Genomic DNA, 14,395 nt, shown 5'->3' on the forward strand with positions numbered 1-14,395 from the left:
TAAGACCAATACAGTCATACATAAACCTCAAATAGTGCAGCTGTAATGGGGGTGTATGTTGTGGGGAAAAATTGTTTTGGTTATATACCTCTCAAAATTGTCATACTGCTAACATGTAAAGAATCAAATTAGCTTTAACACTATGCTGTGCATTTATAAAATGTTATCTGAGTCACGTCTAAGATATTTAATAGCCCTCATAAGCCTCTCTCTTTCTGGACACAGTCTGATATCTGCTGAATCAAAAATATAAAGAGAACTAAACAATTATAGGAGCAGAGGATAGAAAAACGGCAACCTGTGGCTTGGGCTGGAGAATGAAAAAGCTGTTAAATCCTGTTGATCATTACAATAGGTTTACAAGTGTAACAACAGACTTAGCTATCATATTGGAACAGCAGAGGTGCACCATTGTATAATATTAATTTGCTTTAATTACTTGTGAAGTGCTTATTGATGCAATGTTTAAAAACATCTTATAAAGAAATTATGGAATGTTTAAAATTAATTCACAGCATAGAAGGGAAAATAACACAATATAGATTGATGCATAGTCTATATGAAGTTCTCTCCTTAATAGCAGTAGTTGCCAGATATTAAATTTCATTCACGCAACATAAGCCCACTAAAAATCTCATATTTTTGTGAAAAAATTAACTTCATTCTCATGTAAAAACTGGTTTGAAATAAAGTTAATATTTGTTTTTACAAAGAAGTCCTTGTCATGACAGAATAGCTATCTGAAAAAAATAATATACAATGTGAGATTAATTTCAAGTTTTAATATATTTCAAAATGGAAGATTCTGCTCTTACATAGTTATGTCATTGACACTGCAAATATGTTTTTCAGCAAAAAATCTTTGTTCATGCTTAAAAAATGTGCCTTACCTTGATACTGTATTGTACAACATATAGGACTAAGAAACAAAGTAATAAACCAGTTATATGTAAAGAAAACAAAGTCACATTACAAGGTAGTTACAATGATAAATAAAACATTTTTTAGTCTTAACAGAATTTGAAGGCAATTCACAATCATTTCTAGGAATTTTGTGAGATTTAAGGCCATTTATTCTAAATAAAATGTATCTTTGACAAACATACTCAATACTGTGAATTTCTTGTAAAAACTGTACATGCAAAACATTTTATAATTAGATACGAACAGGCATATAGTAAATTTTGGGTACTTAAATACACAAAACTATTGTGCACAAAGCAATATGGCTGTGCAATTTTTAAACCAGTTAATTCATGAAATATTAGCATCTGTGCACTTCAAATAGCAATGTGATTAGGTGACAACAATGAATCCAAATATTAAGAGCCAGCATCCCTTTGAATGGGCAATCTAGACAATATATGACAACTTTACATTTTAAATGGGCGTTAAAACGGTTCATTATAAAATGTCCGTTATAATCACTTGAAAATAGCTTTAAGATGCACAAAATGCTATTAAGCAAAGTATGAGATGATTCTACTAAGTTAAGTCAGTCAGCTATGGGACTTGAGGTAATTCTTCTTTCGTTACGTTTAGTATGCAATTGTTCTATTCAGCCAGCAAAACCTATTTTAAAAAATGTAAACTTACATAAATTTAGAAATTGGAGTATCTCTGAAAAATACATAACCCCCTTCCTGAGGCTTAGCTTTATTAGTAAGTCAAATACAGTTATGCTTAGCTTTATTAGTAAGTCAAATACAGTTATAGTCTTCACATCACCGGATCTTATACTCAAATACTGTTTTAAATTTTGACAGATGAACTGACTACTAAGCACTTACGTGAAGCAATTCAGTTATTGAGAAATATGAATGTAGTTGTCCTCTTTTTCTTTAGTTTTGCGCTTGTATTTGTCTGGACAATCATTCAAAGAGATATTGCTTCTCCTGTGGCTGTAGCTATTGCAAGTTAGAAGACACATGATTCAATATTCCAAACTCTTATTCTTAAGAATATTTATAAAAGTATTGAAATTTAAAAAGTAGCAACATGTAAACATTGATACAGAGGAATTGCATTCCTATATATGTATATACACACAGTAATCAGGGAGAACAATATCTTCTGAGTTGAAACTGTGACTTGTGCTTTCCCCCAACAAATAAATGAAAAAGTAGCTTTTTCAGTCAGGAAAAAAAATGAGACTCGAAGACAATAGCGTTTAAAAGCTTTTCAGTTGCTCATGCAACCATATTGAGAATTTTGGTATATGAAGAGAATTTGTTTCGATCCAAAAACCTATCACAAGCTACTACTTCATCCAGATAGACAACAGTCTCAATTCACTGGTTCTTTGAAGTGCACCAGCACTGAAGCACTGACTCAGTAGCTCTACATGGTTTGTGGTAAATGTTAATCATTTCGGAGTAGTCATATCTGAGTCTGTAACACATGAAGAGGGGGTGTGTATGGAGGTGGTGCAGGTGATGGCTTGATTCCTCTGACCCTCATGTAAGAGAGAAACTGGTCTGGGATCTCAGCTAAGACATCTTTAGCAAGTCTGGCCATGCTCAATATATAGTTTCCACTTCTGTCAATGTAATCCCGGAATGGCACAAACTAAAATAAAATAAAAAGATACATTATACATCATATATTCCATTGTGTATATGAAAACATATCATACAATATAAATATTAGGTCTGTCAATCGCAGTTAATGCAAGTGATTAATGCAAAACAAACTATTTTAATCGCACTGTAAATAAAAATAGAATACCAACTTAAATTTATTACAAATATTTTTGGATGTTTTTCTACATTTTCAAATATTGATTTCAATTACAACACCGAATACAAAGTGTACAGTGTTAACTTTATTTTATTATTTTTGATTACAAATCTTCTCACTGTAAAAACAAACAAAAGAAATAGTATTTTTCACTTCACCTGAGATAAGTATTGCAGTGCAATCCCTTTATTGTGAAAGTGCAACTTACAAATGTTGATTTTTTTCTTTTTTTAACTACATTCAAAAACAAAACAATGCAAAACTTTAGAGCAGTGGTTCTCAACTTATTTATCATTGTGGGCTGCCCTCCGCCCAGAAACCTCTTCACAAAGTGGGGCCAGGAGTGGAATCCTGGGTCTGGGAGGCAGCCCAGACCTCGGACCCTGCTGCGCAGGGCTGGGCGGCTGGGGCCCTGGATCCTGCCAGGCTGGGCAGCCGGACCCTGGGCCCTGCCCAGAATCTGCCACATGGGCCACGGGGCCTTTAGCACACTGCTGGGCCATAGCAGCATGCTAATTGGGCCGCACGAGGCCCACAGGTTGAGAACTGCTCTAGAGCCTACAAGTCCAATCAGTCCTACTTTTTGTTCAGTCAGTCGCTAAGACAAACAAGTTTGTTTACATTTGCAGGAGATAATGCTGCCAGCTTCTTATTTACAATGTCACCTGAAAGTGAGAACAGGTTTTCGCATGGCACTGTTGTAGCTGATGTTGAAAGCTATTTATGTGCCAGATGTGTTAAAGATTCATATGCCCCTTTATGCTTCGACCACCATTCCAGAGGACATGGTTCTATGCTGATGACGGGTTCTACTTGATAACGATCCAAAGCAGTGCAGACCAACACATATTCATTTTCATTATCTGAGTCAGATGCCACCAGCAGAAGGTTGATTTTCTTTTTTGGTGGTTCAGGTTCTGTAGTTTCCACATCGGAGTGTTGCTCTTTTAAGACTTCTGAAAGCATGTTCCACACCTCATCCCTCTCCGATTTTTGAAGGCACTTCAGATTCTTAATCCTTTGGTTGAGTACTGCAGTTATCTTTAGAAATCTCACATTGGCACCTTCTTTATATTTTGTCAAAATACTATCTCTTCTGTTTAATCTTTTTTACAGTGCAAATATTTGTAACTAAAATAATATAAAATGAGCACTCTACCCTTTATATTCTGTGTTGTCATTGCAATCAATATATTTAAATATGTAGAAAAACATCCAAATATTTATAATAAATTTAAATTGGTATTCTATCGTTTAATAATGCAATTAAAACTGTGATAAATCATGACTTCTTTAAAATCTCACAATTGATTGCGATTATTTTTATTATTTTTTTGACAGCCCTAATAGAAATAAGGGATTTAGAGATAGAAAAGTTTTGTTTTAGATAATTAATAAACTTAAAGCAGGTATCTGCAGGAATGTTAATTTTGCTTCATACTGCATATGTTTTAAAAAGTAAACCATAATGAGATAATAGTAATTATTGCAAGCCTTCCACAACACTTCAAATTTGTCAAGCCACTGTTGCCTCAGGCAGATGAATATATCCTCTTCCATGAAAAGGTGTATGGGAAAGAGCATTTCAGCTGATCCTAATCTCTACTGTAATGAGCCATTAATCCCTTATACTATGTTTTTGGTATAAATATGAACTGTTCCCTTCCTTATTATTCTAGAAAACAATGATATAGTATTGACAACACATGTAGTCTTATTAGGTATTTACTATCTCTAATTTGTTTCTGCTGCTCCTAAAATCATCTACTTGACTGGTCATTCTCACATCACCCCAATCTTTCTCCTGTGTGCTGCCCCTTATGCATAGGAAAAACTCCCTATCAAAATCAGTAAAGCTATCACCTTATCTTCCTACAACTGCCTCCTTAAAACTCATTTCTGCCAAGATACCGATAGAACAATTGAAATGGATAATGGCTGCCCAGGTGATGAGTAATTCTGCATACAGTTAATCTATACAAAACTTGCTCATGTTACTGCTACCCTGTTCATCCTTTTCCCATTCCCAAAATGTGTCACATTCACTGCATCTTGTCTAAGATTCTTTGGGCTATGGATTATCTTTTAGTATATGTGCAAGTTGTGCCTGGTGCAATGGGCCCTGAGCTGTCCATAATCAGTAGGTGCTACTGTAATAAAAATTAAGTATTAACAACTTATTTCTAGCTCTAGATTGATTAATGATAATACATATTTAATTATCATGACAAAATTTAATAATAGTTTTGTATTGGATTATTTCCATTTATTACTTAATTTACAAAATGAGGATAGAGCCCTTTCTGTGACAGAAACCCCCTCCACCCCCTTCATCAGCAGCTCACTGCCCCAGTACTGGGATAACAGCAACTGCAATTGGTATTTACGCTCCGTTTTCATCACTGTTGTAACCTACAAATGTCACAAATTTATGGGTTCTACTTGAGAGGCCTTTTTCAAGCCTTTCCATTTCTAAACACATATTTTTAAGTGGTTACAGGGTGGCATACTTTGCCTGTTGCTTTGTCCTGTGGCATTAAATTTCAGAAAGGGGAACTATGCAAAAATGAGGAGGTTAGTTAAACAGGAATTAAAAGGTACAGTGACTAGAGTGAAATCCCTGCAAGCTGCATGGACACTTTTCAAAGACGCCATAATAGAGGCTCAACTTAAATGTATACCCCAAAGTAAAAAACACAGTAAAAGAACTAAAAAAGAGCCACCATGGCTTAACAACCATGTAAAAGAAGCAGTGAGAGATAAAAAGGCATCTTTTAAAAAGTGGAAGTCAAATCCTAGTGAGGTAAATAGAAAGGAGCATAAACACTGACAAATTAAATGTAATAAGAAAAGCCAAAAAGGAGTTTGAAGAACAGTTAGCCAAAAACTCAAAAGGTAATAACAAAATGTTTTTTAAGTACATCAGAAGCAGGAAGCCTGCTAAACAACCAGTGGGGCCCCTGGATGATCAAGATACAAAAGGAGCACTTAAAGACTATAAAGTCATCGCAGAGAAACTAAATTAATTCTTTGCTTCAGCCTTCATGGCTGAGGATGTTAGGAAGATTCCCAAACCTGAGCAGTCTTTTGTAGGTGACAAATCTGAGGAATTGTCACAGATTGAAGTGTCACTAGAGGAGGTTTTGGAATTAATTGAGAAAACTTAACAGTAACAAGTCACTGGGACCAGATGGCATTCACCCAAGAGTTCTGAAAGAACTCAAATGTGAAATTGCAGAAGTATTAACTATGGTTTGTAACCTGTCCTTTAAATCAGCTACTGTACCCAATGACTGGAAGATAGCTAATGTAACACCAATATTTAAGAAGGGCTCTAGAGGTGATCCTGGCAATTACAGACTGGTAAATCTAACGTCAGTACCGGGCAAATTAGTTGAAACAATAGTAAAAAAATAAAATTGTCAGACACATAGAAGAACATAAATTGTTGTGCAAAAGTCAACATGGTTTCTGTAAAGGGAAATCATGTCTTACTGATCTATTAGAGTTCTTTGAAGGGGTCAACAAACACGTGGACAAGGGGGATCCAGTGGACATAATGTACTTAGATTTCCAGAAAGCCTTTGACAAGGTCCCTCACCAAAGGCTCTTACATAAATTAAGTTGTCATGGGATAAGAGGGAAGAGCCTTTCATGGACTGAGAACTGGTTAAAAGACAGGGAACAAAGAGTAGGAATAAATGGTAAATATTCAAAATGGAGAGGGATAATGGAGTGGTGTTCCCCAAGTGTCAGTCCTAGGACCAATCCTATTTAATTTATTCATAAAGGATCTGGAGAAAGGGGTAAACAGTGAGGTGACAAAGTTTGCAGATGATACTAAATTGCTCAAGATAGTTAAGACCAAAGCAGACTGTGAAGTTCTTCAAAAAGATCTCACAAAACTAAGTGATTGAGCAACAAAATGGCAAATGAAATTTAATGTGGATAAATGTAAAGTAATGCACATTGGAAAAAATAACCCCAACTATACATACAGTATGATGGGGGCTAATTTAGCTACAACTAATCAGGAGAAAGATTTTGGTATCATTGTGGCTAGTTCTCTGAAGACGTCCACACAGTGTGCAGCGGCAGTCAAAAAAGCAAACGGGATGTTAGGAATCATTAAAAAAGGGATAGAGAATAAGATGGAGAATATCTTATTGCCCTTATATAAATCCATGGTACGCCCACATCTTGAATACTGAGTACAGATGTAGTCCCCTCATCTAAAAAAAAGATATATAGGCATTAGAAAAGGTTCAGAGAATGGTAACTGAAATTATTAGGGGTTTGGAACAGGTCCCATATAAGGAGAGATTTAAAGAGGCTAGGACTTTTCAGTTTGAAAAAGAGGAGACTAAGGGGGGATATGATAGAGGTATATAAAATCATGAGTGGTGTGGAGAAAATGAATAAGAAAAAGTTAATTCCTTATAATATAAGAACTAGCAGCCACCAAATGAAATTAATGGGCAGCAGGTTTAAAACAAATAAAAGAAGTTCTTCTTCACTCAGCACACAGTCAACCTGTGGAACTCCTTGCCTGAGGAGGTTGTGAAGGCTAGGACTATAACAGGGTTTAAAAGAGAACTAGATAAATTCATGGAGGTTAAGTCCATTAATGGCTATTAGCCAGGATGGGTAAGGAATGGTGTCCCTAGCCTCTGTTTGTCAGAGGGTGGAGATGGATGGCAGGAGAGAGAGAGAGAGAGAGAGAGATCACTTGATCATTATCTGTTAGGTTCACTCCTTCTGGGGCACCTGTCATTGGCCACTGTCAGTAGACAGGATACTGAGCTGGATGGACCTTTGGTCTGACCCAGTATGGCAATTCTTATGTCCTTTTCAAAGGGATCTATTCCCCTCACTAGAGTTCTGCAGGGAATGAGGATGGGGAGACACTCAAGAGAGATACTTGCAGCTTCCTGGTCCTACACCACCCAGCTCTAGGGTTCATTAGAGCAACTAAGAAGCTTTTCTAATTTATATCAGTGGAGAACTAGTGTAGTGGAGCATTGCTGCATCCTACCCCAGTCATACCCCATCACTCTCTCAACACTACCTCTATATGAGGAGACACTGCTGTCAGAGTTATTGCCAGTAGAGAATTCTTTTGCACAACAGGGATTCTCCACTGGCCCTTTGCAGCCAGAATCCACTCACTTTGCTGCCTGAGCAGCACTGAATGAATGGAATGGAATAGACAATCTGGGCTATTAGTTTCATCATACCATATAGGACTTATATTAGGGCATATTTAACTTCCAATTTCCTATATGGGGATGAGCAAAGGCAACAATTCTTTTTCATCCCACAAAAGTAATTTCTTATAAATAATTTTGTGTATTTTTTCCCCTTATGCATATCCTCTTGATGCAAGAGGATAAGACTTTCCAGGATGCTAGTAGATCCAAGGAGAATATATAAACAGAAAGTGCTTTAAAGGTGACTTTCAAAGGCAATTTCTTCTTTTTAAATAAAAGGACTTGATTTTTTTTTTGCTACTTTATTATGTATAAAAGACTGAAATTTTTATAAAATAAATAAATTTGATTCCGTTCTACATCTATTTTACATTAGCAATGTAAGAACATAAGAATGGCCATGCTAGGTCAGATCAATGGTCCATCTAGCACAAAATTCGGTCTTCCAACCGTGGCCAGTGCCAGATGTTGCAGGGGGAATGAACTCAATCGGGCAATTATCGAGTGATCCATCCCATGTCATCCAGTTCCAGTTTCTGGCAGTCAAAGATTTAGGGACATCCAGAGCATGGGGTTGCATCCCTGACCATCTTGGCTAATAGCCATTGATGGACCTATCCTTCTAATTCTTTTTGAGCCCAACTATACTTCTGGCATTCACAGTGAGTTCTACAGGTTGACAGTGCATTGTGTGAAGTACTGCCTTTTAAACCTGCTGCCATTTAATTTCATTGGGTGACCCCAGTGCTTGTGTTATGTGAAAAAGTAAACAGTTCCTAGTTCACTTTCTTCTCCACACCATTCATGATTTTATAGACCTTTATCATATCCCCCCAAGTCATCTCTTTTCTATGATGAACAGTCCTGGTGTTTTTAATCTCTCCTCATATGGAAGATGTTCCAGGCCCCTAATCATTTTGTTGCCCTTATCTGTATTTTCTCCAACCAGAACTGCACACAGTATTCAAGATGTGGATGTACCATGGATTTATATAGTGGCATTATGATATTTTTGTTAATCCCTTTCCTAATGGTTCCTAACAGTCCATCAGCTTTTTTGACTCCTACTGCACACTCAGCAAAAGTTGGCAAAGAACTATCCATGATGATTCCAAGATTTTTTTTTTTGGGAGTGGTAACAGCTAATTTGTGACCCCATCATTTTGTATGTATATTTGGGATTATATTTTCTAATGTGCATTACTTTGCACTTATCAACATTGAATTTCATCTGCCATTTTGATTGCCCAGTCACTGAGTTTTGTGAGACTCCTTTGCAACGCTTCGCAGTCAGTTTTGGACTTAACTATTTTGAATAATTTTGCATCATCTGCCTATTTTGCCACCTCACTGTTCAGTCCTTTTCCACATCATTTATTAATATGTTGAGCAGCACAGGTCTCAGGACCGATCCATTGGGGGCCCCTTTATTTACCGCTCTCTATTGTGAAAACTGACCATTTATTCCTACTCTTCATTTTCTATCTTTTATGCAGTTATTGATCCATCAGAGGACCTTCCCTCTTATCCCATGACTGCCTACTTTCTGAAAGTCCAAGTACATTATATCAACTGGATCACATTTATACACGCTTTCCAGCACCCTCAAAGAATTCTAGTAGATAGGTGAGGCATGATTTCCCTTTACAAAAGCGGTGTTGCCTGTTCTCCAACATATTGTGTTCATCTATGTATCTGATCATTCTGTTCCTTTAGTTTCAACCCGTTTGCCTGGGACTGAAGTTAGTCTTACTGGCCTGTAATTGCCTGTAAGGATCGCCTCTGGAGCCTTTTTTTAAAAATCAGCATCACATTAGCTATCCTGCAGTCAACTGGTGCAGAGGCTGATTTGAGCAATATACCACAATCAGTAGTTTTGCAATTTTATATTTGAATTCCTTCAGAATGTTTGGGTGAACATAATCTGGTGCTGGTGACTTATTAGTGTTTAATTTATTGATTTGTTCCAAAATGTCCTCTATCACCACCTCAATTTGTGACAGTTTTGTCACCCAAAAAGAATGGCTCAGGTTTGAGATTCTCCCTCACATCCTCTGTAGTGAAGACTACTGCAAAGTATTCATTTAGCTTTTCCGCAAGAGTGCTCGTCTTCCTTGAGTGCTCCTTTAGAACCTCGATCATCCAGTGGCTCCACTGATTGTTTGACAGACTTCCTGCTTCTGATGCATTTAAACTTTTTTGTCTCTTTTGCTAGTTGCTCTTCAAATTCTTCTTTGGCCTGCCTGTTTGTACCTTTAGACTTATTTGCCAGAATTTATGCTCCTTTCTATTTTTCTCAGTAAGATTTGATTTCCAATTTTTAAGGATACCTTTTAGCCTCTAAATACCTCTTCTACTCTGGTGTTTAGCCATGGTGGCATTTTTTGATCCTCTTGCTGTTTTTTTAATTTGGTGTATTTATTTATTCAGTCTTTATTATGGCGTTTTTTGAAATGCAGCTTGCAGGCATTTCACTCTTGTGACTGTTCTTTTTAATTTCCATTTTACTGTCTTCCTTACTTGTGTATAGTTCCCCTTTTAGAAGTTAAATGTTACTATTGTGGGTTTGTTATTTTCCCCCAAACAAAGATTTTAAATTTAATTACGTTCTGGATGCTATTACTGAACGGTTCAATTATATTCACTTGTTGGATCAGATCCTGTGCTCTAGTTAGGACTAAATCAAGAATTGTCTCCCTTGTGGGTTTCAGGATTAGCTGCTCCAAGAAGCAATTGTTAATGGTGTCTAGAAATTTTCTCTGCATCTTGTTCTGAGGTGCCTTAATCATAGAATCATAGAATCATAGAATATCAGGGTTGGAAGGGACCCCAGAAGGTCATCTAGTCCAACCCCCTGCTCAAAGCAGGACCAAGTCCCAGTTAAATCATCCTAGCCAGGGCTTTGTCAAGCCTGACCTTAAAAACCTCTAAGGAAGGAGATTCTACCACCTCCCTAGGTAACGCATTCCAGTGTTTCACCACCCTCTTAGTGAAAAAGTTTTTCCTAATTAATAGTGAATATAAATGAATGAGTGCTATGGTAGTGATGGTGAAGAAAGTATTTCTCTTCTCTGATTACTTTGGAGTTTTGTGTCTTCTCTCCATCCCCAATTTCATAGCCATCCTTTTGCCAAAACTGAATCTAAAATCCAGAATAGACTCCAGCACATTTTAATATCACATTTGCATTGTGGCTCAAGTTTGGCATGCCTGTCTTAACCAGCAGATATTTTCTCCAAATGTTGCAGAAAACAAAAAAGGATATTCCTTACATTTCTGAAATAATAGCTACTTCTAAAACAATTGAAAAAAAAAGTTACCTTCCTTTCTGTAACTGTTGTTCTTTTGAGATATGTTACACATCTATTCCACTGACAGTTGTCAGAGATTTTTCCCCCAGCAATGCCCACTGAAGCAGCATGAGCCCCCTCTTGTGCCTTACACCGCTGAATGAAGGTATAAAGGGTTGCGCTGCCCCTGACACCCTCAGTTCCTTCTGACCCAAAAGACACTGATAGAGAGGGGAAGGAGGGCGGGTCATGGAATGGACGTGTGCAACACATCTCGGAGAACAATAGTTACAGAAAGGCAGGTAACTATTTTTTCACCTTTGAGTGATTGCACATGTCCATTCCATTGTAGGTGACTCACAAGCAGTTTGAATTGGAGGGTGGCTTGGAGTCTACTTGAAAAGGGCTTTGTAGGACAGCTGCAGCGGCACAGGAGCTAGCAAACAGAGCTGTAAAACGGAGAGTTTGAGTGGGAGTTTGTATTGTGGTGCTTGTTTGGGATTTGCTTTTGCTGGGGGGAGGTGGTCTTCTTGGTGTGACTTGTGTTTCCCAGATTAACAGGACTTAGGTGGGAAGGCGATGACAGATACGGAGGCAGCCGTGGGAGTGACTCCTGTAGTGGAAGACACATTGAGGATGACTGGATGTGGAAGCTGTGGTATGTACATGATCCTGGAGGGGGGACCTGGTAAGAGTTTTTTCTGCATGAAATGCCGTCTGATAGAGCTGATGGAGGAAAAGATCCGAGGTTTGGAGATGCAGGTGGAAAGTCTCGTTGAGTTTAGGAAGGGGTTTGAGCAGATGATGCAGCAAACATATGAGATATCTGAAGGGAAAAGCTCAGACTCACAGATGGAAGCAGGGCTGGGGAATTTTGAGGGGAGACTGGGTGAAGAAAGTGGTCAGTGGAAGCATGTGACTAAAAGGACCAGGCAGAGGAAAAGACGGGCTAGTGAAGGAGAAATAGAGCTTAGGAACAGGTTTGCAGAGTTGGAAAATGAAGAAGGGGCTCAGCAGGTACTTGTTGAAGCTGGAAGGGTAAGGAAGAAGACAAGAGAGGCTAGTCCTATAGGAAAAGGGGAAGAGTCAAGGGAGACTACACCAAATATGAGCCCCAGGAGGATACCCATATATGGAATATATGATCACCAAGGGTTGGGTTGGGTTGAAGAGGATGGGTTGAAGAGGATTATAAGGGAAAATAGGAATGGAAAGAACTTGCAGCCAGAGAGAACAGGGGAGAGACTAGAGAATAGCACTGTCACCAGGAAAAGGCAGGTCTATGTGATCGGGGACTCTTTATTGAGAAGAATAGACAGGCCTGTAACTAGAGCTGATCCAGAGAATAGAAGGGTGTGCTGTCTTCCGGGTGCTAAGATGCGGGATGTAGACCTGAGGTTGAAAAGGATCCTAAAGGGAGCGGGAAAGAATCCCCTAGTTATCCTTCATGTGGGAACAAATGATACGGCTAGATTCTCACTGGAAAGTATTAAGGGAGACTATGCTAGGCTGGGGAAGACGCTTAAGGAAATCGAGGCTCAGGTGATCTTTAGTGGGATCCTTCCTCTTCCTAGAGAAGGGCAACAAAGGTGTGACAAGATTATGACTGTCAACAGATGGCTTAGGCAGTGGTGCTATAAGGAGGGCTTTGGGATGTATGGCCACTGGGAGGCGTTCACAGACAGAGGACAGTTCTCTCGGGATGGACTTCATCTGTGTAGGGAAGGAAATAGACTTCTAGGATCAAGGCTGGCACAACTGATAAAGAGAGCTTTAAACTAGGAATTTGGGGGAGATGTCCAGGTAATCTCCACGCCAGATTTTAGCATTGAGAGGGAAGAAGACGAAGTAAGAAAGGATACAGCTGTGGGTAGGAGAATGTATATAGGGAGCGAGGTTGGTGTGGATACTAGTCTAATAGGTTATACTGGCTGTAGAATGACTGTGCCTAATATGGTACAAAATGTGAGGGAGGCCAAACAGCAAAAATTAAGATGTTTGTACACCAATGCGAGGAGCCTAGGTAACAAAATGGAGGAACTAGAGCTACTGGTGCAGGAAGTGAAACCAGATATTACAGGGATAACAGAAACATGGTGGAATAGTAGTCATGACTGGACTACAGGTATTGAAGGGTATGTACTGTTTAGGAAAGACAGAAATAAAGGTAAAGGTGGTGGAATAGCATTGTATATCAATGATGAGGTAGAATGTAAAGAAATAAGAAGCGATGCAATGGATAAGACAGAGCCCGTCTGGGCAAAAATTACATTGGGTAAGATAATTAGTAGAGCCTCTCCTACGATAGTGCTTGGGGCGTGCTATAGATCTCCGGGATCTAATTTGGATAGAGCCCTTTTTAATGTTTTTAATCAAGTAAATACTAATGGAAACTGCGTGATCATGGGAGACTTTAACTTCCCAGATATAGACTGGAGGACCAGTTCTAGTAATAATAATAGGGCTCAGATTTTCCTAGATGCGATAGCTGATGGATTCCTTCATCAAGTAGTTGCTGAACCGACTAGAGGAGATGCCATTTTAGATTTAATTTTGGTGAGTAGCGAGGACCTCATAGAAAAAATGGTTGTAGGGGATAATCTTGGCTCAAGTGATCATGAGCTAATTCAGTTCAAACTGAACGGAAGGATTAACAAAAATAAATCTGTAACTAGAGTTTTTGATTTCAAAAGGGCTGACTTTCAAAAATTAAGGAAATTAGTTAGGGAAGTGAATTGGACTGAAGAATTTATGGCTCTAAAGGTAGAGGAGGCCTGGGATTACTTTAAATCAAAGCTGCAGAAGCTATCGGAAGCCTGTATCCAAAGAAAGGGGAAAAAATTCATAGGCAGGAGTTGTAGACCAAGCTGGATGAGCAAGCATCTTAGAGAGGTGATTAAGAAGAAGCAGAAAGCATACAGGGAGTGGAAGATGGGAGGGATCAGCAAGGAAAGCTACCTTATTGAGGTCAGAACATGTAGGGATAAAGTGAGACAGGCTAAAAGTCGAGTAGAGTTGGACCTTGCAAAGGGAATTAAAACCAATAGTAAAAGGTTCTATAGCCATATAAATAAGAAGAAAACTAAGAAGGAAGAAGTGGGGCCGCTTAACACTGAGGATGGAGCGGAGGTTAAAGATAATCTAGGCATGGCCCAA

At 38.4% G+C, this 14,395-nt stretch overlaps 1 protein-coding gene across 9 annotated transcripts in view; it reads right to left on the reverse strand.

Annotated features, from left to right (window-relative positions):
• Positions 1 to 416: 416 nt before the first annotated feature.
• CPNE8 (copine 8) overlaps positions 417 to 14,395 on the reverse strand; it is a 279,857-nt gene continuing 265,878 nt past the window's right edge. For 6 of the 9 annotated variants that reach the window (XM_038399049.2, XM_043496558.1, XM_038399105.2 and 3 more), the window contains one exon: positions 417 to 2,568. In XM_038399049.2, the coding sequence (XP_038254977.1) occupies positions 2,380 to 2,568 (189 nt within the window). In that variant the 3' untranslated portion in view covers positions 417 to 2,379. Of the gene's footprint in view, positions 2,569 to 4,785; positions 4,887 to 14,395 lie in introns of those variants that run through there. The other 3 variants (XM_043496507.1, XR_006275544.1, XR_006275547.1) reach the window with 3 other exon arrangements.

The sequence above is a fragment of the Dermochelys coriacea genome, chromosome 1, assembly GCF_009764565.3.
Source record: "Dermochelys coriacea isolate rDerCor1 chromosome 1, rDerCor1.pri.v4, whole genome shotgun sequence".
Taxonomy (NCBI): Eukaryota; Metazoa; Chordata; order Testudines; family Dermochelyidae; genus Dermochelys; species Dermochelys coriacea.